Here is an 8753-nt window from a genome sequence, read left to right on the forward strand (position 1 = left end):
ATGTCAATTATTCTTTCTCGCTTCCTTTACTAAAAGAAATATACAGCAAAAGCAAACCACATACTTTTGTAAGATCTGAGAGGGATTCCAGACAGAGCAGAGAGATGAAACTCTGCATGGAGAGGGGAAAGCGATTAATTAGCAAGAGTAAACTTATTTTCCACCAAAAGAGCCACAATGGGCAGAGATCACATAAATGCCTAAAATGTGGAAAGATCTTTCGTCGGAAAGAAAATCTTAACCATCACAAAAGGATCCACACTGGAGAGAAACCACATAAATGCATGGAGTGTGGAAAAAGCTTTACACACAAGGGGAATCTTAAATCTCATAACAAAATCCACACAGGGGAGAGACCATATAAATGCATGAAATGTGGAAAGAGCTTTAAAAGGAAAGGAAATCTTAATGATCACAAAATGATACACACTGGAGAGAGACCATATAAATGCATGGTATGTGGAAAAACCTTTAAACGAAAGCTACATCTTCATCGTCATGAAAAGATACATACTGGAGAGAAACCATATAAATGCTTCATATGTGGAAAGACCTTTACTGAAAACCGAAGTCTTAATGATCATAAAAGGATCCACACTGGAGATAGTCCATATAAATGCATGGAATGTGGAAAAAGCTTTACCCAGAAGGGACAGCTTAATGATCATCAATGGATCCACACTGGGGAGAAACTGTATAAATGCACAAAGTGTGGAAAGACCTTTACCCAGAAGGGGCATCTTAATGTTCATCAAAGGATCCACACTGGGGAGAGACCATCTAAATGCACGGAGTGTGGAAAGACTTTTACCCGGAAGGGACAGCTTAAAGTTCATCAACGGATCCACACTGGGGAGAGACCATATAAATGCACGGAGTGTGGTAAGACCTTTACCCGGAAGGGACATCTTAATGATCATCAATGGACCCACACTGGGGAGAGACCACATAAATGCACGGAGTGTGGAAAGACCTTTACCCAGATGGGACAGCTTAATGATCATCAAAGGATCCACACTGGGGAGAGACCATATAAATGCACGGAGTGTGGAAAGACATTTACCCAGAAGGGACGTCTTAATTATCATCAATGGATCCACACTGGGGAGAGACCATATAAATGTACGGAATGTGAAAAGACCTTTACCCGGAAGGAACGTCTTAATGATCATCAATGGATCCACACTGGGGAGAGACCACATAAATGCTTGGAGTGTGGAAAAACCTTTACCCGGAAAGAACGTCTTAATGATCATCAATTGATCCACACTGGGGAGACACCAAATAAATGCACAGAGTGTGGAAAGACCTTTACCCAGAAGGGACATCTTAATTTTCACAGAAGGATCCACACTGGGGAGAGATCACATAAATGCATGGAATGTGGACAGAGTTTCATTACCAATGCTTTTCTTACTTGCCACCAAAGGATTCACGCGGGCGACACGATATAAATGCCTCAAATGTGAAAAGACCTTTACCTGGAAAGGACATCTTAACAGTTGTTGTGAGTGGTCCACGTCCGGTTCAGCTGGTCATGGATTTTGAGGAGGACGAGCCGGGTCTGTCTTGATATCCTACACCAGTGTTCTTGCCAACAGAGTCTGCAAGTGCGAGTGAAGGGGAGTTGGAACCTGGAGGACCATCAAAATCTGTAGAACCCCCAGCTATGGTAGTGTCTGAATCAGAGGACGATGGGGATGTTTCGGATTAGGAACCCCTATTAGATGCAAGGGTCAGGAGGTTAAAATTATCTATAGAAGAAGGTCTTGGAGGTGACTATCTGTATAGGACATTTGGCCACTCCCTAGCAGTATTTAAGAAGGGCTGATGGGAAAAAGGGGTGTGGAAAAAACAACATTCTGAACATGGAGCTGAGAGCCTTTCCCAATCCCCTGGATTTTGAAATCTTGGTTTTTAACTATCCATCCTATGATAAAATACAGGAAATAGTATCAGGGTAGATTAGATGGATCATGCAGCCTTTTTCTGCTGTCAGTCTTCTATATTTCTATGACTGTAGCTGAACTGAATGAGCAAGTGAAGCAAAGATATCATGACTGAGCATTTATAACGATACAATGATACCTCATCTTACGAACTCCTCGTCATATGAACTTTTCGAGATACGAACCCAGGGTTTAAAATTTCTTTGCCTTGTCTTAAAAATCCTTTCCGTCTTACGAACCTGAGCCCAGGTGCGTGGGCTCTTTTACTGCATGTGCGCTCTCTTACTGCCGCAGGGATTCCCCTGCCTTGTGACTGCTACCGCTGGGATTTCCCATTTGCTTGCTGCCCCCGCTGGGATTCCCCACCTCCTTTTGCTTGCACCTGCAGTCCCGAGGCTGGGAACGCCGGAGCTACCCTATTTCCCTGCCACTTTCCCCTCTAGCCTTCCGCAGTCACCCCATCCTGCTGCCAAAATCCACCCTAACCTACCGCTTCCTTTGCCCAATCTCGTTGCTAAAATCACCCCTCCAAAAGCTTCCTACACCACTCCAAATTGCTCCCAAAATTACTCCTCCAAAAGCTTCCTAAACTGCCCCAAATCACCTCCAAAATTGCTCCCCCAAAAGCGTCCTACACCACTCTAAATTGCTCCCAAAATCACCCTTCCACAAACTTCCTACACTGCTCCAAATTGCTCCCAAAATCACTCCTCCAAAAGCTTCCTAAACTGCCCCAAATTGCCTCCAAAAGGGGCTCCCCCAAAAGCTTCCTACATCCCTCCAAATTGCTCCTCAAATCACCCCTGCAAAAGCTTTCCACACTGCCCCAAATCACCTCCAAAATCGCTCCCCCAAAAGCTTCTTACACCACTCCAGATTGCTCCCAAAATCACCCCTCTAGATGCTCCCTATGCCACCCCAAATTGCCTCCAAAATCACTCCCCCAAAAGCTTCCTACAATGCTCCAAATTGCTCCCAAAATCACTCCTCCAAAAGCTTTCTAAACTGCCCCCAAACTGCCTCCAAAATCGCTCTCCCAAAAGCTTCCTACACCACCCCAAATCACCTCCAAAATCGCTCCCCCAAAAGCTTCCTACACCCCTTCAAGTTGCTCCCAAAATCACCCCTCTAAAAGCTTTCTACACTGCTCCAAATCACCTCCAAAATCACTCCACCAAAAGCTTCCTACATCGCTCCAAATTGCCCCCAAAATCACCCCTCCAGATGCTCCATATGCCACCCCAAATTGCCTATAAAATGCTTCCCCAAAAGCTTTCTATGCAACCCCGTTTTTGTCCCCCTCACTCTGCTCATTTGCCCCACATCTTTCTCATCTCTTGAGCTCCATGATTCTTTCCCTCCTGTTTTTGCCCACCCCACTCTGCTCATTTCCCCCACATCTTTCTCATCTCTTGAGCTCCATGATTCTTTCCCTCCTGTTTTTACCCACCCCACTCTGCTCATTTCCTCTACACCTTTCTCCTCTCTTGAGCTCCATGAGTCTTTCCCTCTCGTTTTTGCCCACCCCTCTCTGCTCATTTCCTCTATACCTTTCTCCTCTCTTGAGCTCCATCTTTCCCTCCCATTTTTGTCCCCCCCACTCTGCTCATTTCCTCTACACCTTTCTCCTCTGTTGAGCTCCATGAGCCTTTCCCTCCCGTTTTAGCCCACCCCACTCTGCTCATTTCCCCCACACCTTTCTCCTCTCTTGAGCTCCATGAGTCTTTTCCTCCCGTTTTTGTCCCCCCCACTCTGCTCATTTCCTCTACACCTTTCTCCTCTTTTGAGCTCCATGAGCCTTTCCCTCCCGTTTTAGCCCACCCCACTCTGCTCATTTCCCCCACACCTTTCTCCTCTCTTGAGCTCCATGAGTCTTTTCCTCCCGTTTTTGTCCCCCCCACTCTGCTCATTTCCTCTACACCTTTCTCCTCTGTTGAGCTCCATGAGTCTTTCCCTCCCGTTTTAGCCCACCCCACTCTGCTCATTTCCCCCACACCTTTCTCCTCTCTTGAGCTCCATGAGTCTTTTCCTCCCGTTTTTGTCCCCCCCACTCTGCTCATTTCCTCTACACCTTTCTCCTCTTTTGAGCTCCATGAGCCTTTCCCGTTTTAGCCCACCCCACTCTGCTCATTTCCCCCACACCTTTCTCCTCTCTTGAGCTCCATGAGTCTTTTCCTCCCGTTTTTGTCCCCCCCACTCTGCTCATTTCCTCTACACCTTTCTCCTCTTTTGAGCTCCATGAGTCTTTTCCTCCCGTTTTTGCCCACCCCTCTCTGCTCATTTCCTCCATAGGAAAATCCCACCTTCGCAAAAACACGGAAGTCCGGAGGTGGGGTTTCGAGGACTTCCGTGTTTTTGCTATGGTGCAATGTTGCTGAGGCTTCCCTCGCTGGGAAACCCATTTTTGCGATCCTGGGATTCCCCTTCTCAGATTTCCCTACAGCATCGCAAAAAGTCAGGAGGTGGGGTTTCCCTTGGAGGGGAGCCTCAGGGAAATCCCAGGATCGCAAAAATGGGCGCTTTGCTTGCAACGGAAGTCCGGAGGCGGGGCATCCCAGCGGCAGCGGTGGGTTTATAAGGTGAAAAACGTTTGTAAGAAGAGGCAAAAAAAATCCGAACCTCAGGTTCGTATCTCAAAAAGTTCGTATGATGAGGATTCGTATGACAAGGTACCACTGTATAGCAAAACTTATTAAAGTCTTAAAGCTTTACTGAAGCCTGAGGAGAGCAAAAATGGCTGAAAAGAAGAGCAAAAATCAGCTGGCATGCTGGAACTGTCATAGAGCAATCCCTGCATGTCATCAGGTATGGCTCCACATGCAATCTGGCATGCGTGTCATAAGTTTGTCATCGCTGACCAAGAGGATGCATTCGGGAATATTTTTTACATTCTTTTTGGTGATAAATGCCAGTGATAAAACATCTTGCACTGGTTTTCCTTGAATGCAGTGGATCGTGTAATTTGCCAGTTGTATGACTTTAGTCTTTCTCATTTGTTTAATTCTATGGGATATCCAAAATTTTCCCCATAGCTGATTATTTTATCTCCTCCTGTGTTTTGTATCTAATTAAAAATTTATAAGTTTTGCCAATTAATTTTTCTTTCTTTTTCATGAGTATCTTATTCAGGCCGCTCCTTCCTATTTGAAAATCTGGCCCTTATTGAAGGGCATTTTGAAATGTATCTTGTATCTGAAAATACGTCTGCCTGTCAAATAGTTAACCTTTTTCTTCTAATTCTTCCTTTGATCATAAATTTAATTGTTTGTTTAATAGTTCTGTGTATTTTATTGTATTCTTAGATTGTATTAAATTTGGATGATACTTTAATTCTATTGGGAAGATCCATTCCAAAGAAGCCTATAGTGGACTATAGAAGGAATAGATCAGATATCCAGACCTTGGTAATCAATGGAGAACGAATGGAGTAGGTGGTCAGTTTCACGTTTCTGGGTGTTATGAAAAAGGACCTGACCTGGGACACTCACATTGCAGCACTGGTCAAAGGGCCAGCAGAGCCTTCTCAGGAAACAACAGCTCAATGAAAAACTGTTGGTGACCTTTTACTGCTGCACCAGAGAGAGCATCTTAACTCACTTGCCAGTTGCATTGTGGCAGATGAGAGACTGCCCACCCAAAGGCTTCTCTTCTCCATACCCGGAACTTTTGCAAATGGACAAAATTGCTTCAGTGTAGCATCTTGCACAGCTTCAGGCCTTCTGTCCCTTTGCAAAACTTTCAGTGCGGAAAACTTCCAAAAGCTTCTCTCTTTCCATTGGACCAGAATATCTCCGAGACCGCCTCCTGCCGCACGAATCCCAGCGACCGATTAGGTCCCACAGAGTGGGCCTTCTCCGGGTCCCGTCAACTAAACAATGTCGGTTGGCGGGCCCCAGGGGAAGAGCCTTCTCTGTGGCGGCACCGGCCCTCTGGAACCAACTCCCCCCGGAGATTAGAACTGCCCCTACTCTTCCTGCCTTCCGTAAACTCCTTAAAACCCACCTTTGCCGTCAGGCATGGGGGAACTGAACATCTCCCCCTGGGCACGTTTAATTTATGCATGGTATGTCTGTGTGTGTATCTGTTAGCACATGGGGTTTTTAAATATTTAAATATTTTAAATTTGTCTGATTGCTTATGATTTGTTTTTACATGTTGTGAGCCGCCCCGAGTCTTCGGAGAGGGGCGGCATACAAATCTAAGTAATAAATAAATAAATAAATAAATTAGTGGATCTCAGTGCACAGACATACACCAAGTTACAAAGGTTGGGAACTGCTATTCTAAGTCTTATAGAGATGAATTAGAAACAAAAATGACAGACTCAACACACTGTTGTTTGTCTGTTTAACTTATGTGGTACCCAATCCCTGAGGACTTAGGGCGGCTCCCAACACTAAAGGAGATACCCCCATAGAGAAGTGGCAACCCACCAACAGAGAGGCCCCCAAATTGGCCTGGAGTATCCAGAAGACTTTTTACTCCCTTACTTAATAGGGGGCCCTAGAGAAGGAGCTCTCGCCTCACAATCAGGAGACTAAGTTCAATCTTAGGTAGAGGCAGGTCCTCTCCTGCCTCCCGCGCTGATGTTCCCCGCTGCATCGGGTGCCGCCAGCCCCGAGTCGGACGCACCATCGCCGCCGCGGCCAGCCGCTGCACACCCCGGCCTCGCTGGAGGTCTAGCCAGAGCCTGAGCCGGGCCCGCTCGGCCTCGCCTCCTCGCCCGCCGCCCGTCCGCCCACCCAGGATGCAGACCTTCTGCCTCGCCCTGCACCTGCCGCCGGCCCGATCCTGCGCCTCCTGCTTCTGGGCTGGCAACGTCTCCAGCTGCTTAGCTTCTCCTGTCCAGCCCGAAGCCAAAAGAAAAACGTGGAGGCTGGTGAACAAAGGGCTTCTGGATGGATGGGAGGAGCTAAGCGGCCGGAGGAATCAATGTAAAAAGTTGCTGGGCTGGCAACATCTCCGGCTGCTTAGCCCCTCCTGTCCTGCCCGAAGCCAAAAGAAAAACATGGAGGCTGGTGAACAAAGGACAGAACTTTCGGCTTCTGGATGGATGGGAGGAGCTAAGCGCCTGTCGGAGAGCTTCCTGGGCATGAAAGCTCGCGAATGCAACAAGAAAGAAAGCCAGGAAGCTCTCCGAGCTCGGAAAGGAGCCCACGGTCAGTCGGCAGTGGGCGGGAGGAAGGCGAATGCCTCTCTTTGTTGCGCTGCCGCCAGCATGGCCTGGCTGGCAGCGGAAGATGTAACAGAGCCCACGGGGCCGGCAGTGAACAGAGCGGAGCCCACATGGCTGTGCTCCATGACAGGGACCACCGGCCGGCCTGCTGGGCCGGTGGGGGATGGAACGGAGCCCATGTGGCTGGGCTCCGCAACGGAGACCCGGCGGGGAGGAGAGCGGAGCCCACATGGCTGGGCTCCGCGACAGAGACCGCCGGCCAGCTGCCTACTGGGCTGGTAAGTGGGGGAACGGAGCCCACATGGAGCCGCCGACCGAGCGGAGCAATCTTCTGCCGGCCATGGGCGAAGGGTGGGGAAGCCGGTGGCTGTAGCAGCTGGTGCAAGAGGCTTCCCCGCCCTTCGCCCATGGCCGGCAGAAAATCGCTCTTGCCCGGCTTCCCCGCCCTTTGCCCGTGGCCAGCAGAAGAAGGGCGGGGAGCCGGGCAAGAGCGATCTTGAGGGGCAGGGAGCCAGGCAAGAGCGATCTTCTGCCGGCCATGGGTGAAGGGCGGGGAAGCCTCTTGCACCAGCTGCTACAGCCGCCGGCTTCCCCGCCATTCGCCCATGGCCGGCAGAAGATCGCTCCGCTCGGTCGCTCCGGCTGTTTTAAAAGGTGACAGCCGGGCTGCGAGGCTTCCCAGTAGCCTCCCGAACCCCGAAATTTTGCCAATCTTCCGGTTTCGGGAGGCTGCTAGGAAGCCCCCCCGGCTGTTTTAAAAGGTGACAGCCGGGCGGCAGCAGTTTTTTGCGGGTTTTTTTTGTTGTTGCACGGATTAATTCACTTTACATTGTTTCCTATGGGAAACAATGTTTCATCTTACGAACCTTTCGTCTTACAAACCTTTTGTCTTACGAACCTCCCCCCTGGAACCAATTAGGTTCGTATCTTGAGGTACCACTGTACTTGGTATAGTTCACCTTTATAAATTAGCTCATCCATAATTTTAATGAGTACTGATATCTTTTAATGTTCACACTTTTTCTGGAAGAAGCTTCAATGCCAGCTACTTTATTCTGTCTGTACATGCATTTTTTCTGACATGCTCAGTTATTTATTGTTTCAATTCTTCACTTTATTATTTACAAGATTTTGTTATTTCTGAGGCAGAGGAAGGGATGCCCCTTTTCTGAATGAAATCATTTCTATAGCTACGCAAGCTTCCTGTACATGTTTTGGTTTATTTGCCCTCGGCGTCATCTTTTTAGCCATTGTCTATCCACTGCAAGATGAAGGTGTCTTCTGTTGGGTTTAACCACTCTACTACATGCTTGCACAGTCTTGTAAACATACCTCTATGGTCAGGTCGCAATTAACTGACTAGCGTGTCACCTTTTGATGACCAAAAGGGGCAGGTACTCTGCAGACTATATAAACTTCTGCAGAGTAGATGCTCCTCCCCTTCTGATCCTCTTTTTGGCCCTGCTGAGCCTTCTTCCACCTCCTTCTCTCTCCCCCGTGTGCTCCATTGTCCTCGGCTGAGGACACATGTGTGAGATCAATCCGAAGACATCCTCACACATGGAAGCATCCAGAAGTTATTGATATATACTGAAATATAAGCATATATGCCTGCATTACGTAAATGC

At 48.1% G+C, this 8753-nt stretch overlaps 1 protein-coding gene across 1 annotated transcript in view; it reads left to right on the forward strand.

Annotated features, from left to right (window-relative positions):
- LOC139163080 (zinc finger protein 585A-like) overlaps positions 1–5279 on the forward strand; it is a 38062-nt gene extending 32783 nt beyond the window's left edge. The window contains exon 4 of the mRNA XM_070744021.1: positions 193–5279. Within this exon, the coding sequence (XP_070600122.1) occupies positions 193–1454 (1262 nt within the window). The 3' untranslated portion in view covers positions 1455–5279. The remainder of the gene's footprint in view (positions 1–192) is intronic.
- The last annotated feature ends 3474 nt before the right edge of the window (positions 5280–8753 follow it).

The sequence above is a fragment of the Erythrolamprus reginae genome, chromosome 2, assembly GCF_031021105.1.
Source record: "Erythrolamprus reginae isolate rEryReg1 chromosome 2, rEryReg1.hap1, whole genome shotgun sequence".
In the NCBI taxonomy this organism is placed as follows: domain Eukaryota; kingdom Metazoa; phylum Chordata; class Lepidosauria; order Squamata; family Dipsadidae; genus Erythrolamprus; species Erythrolamprus reginae.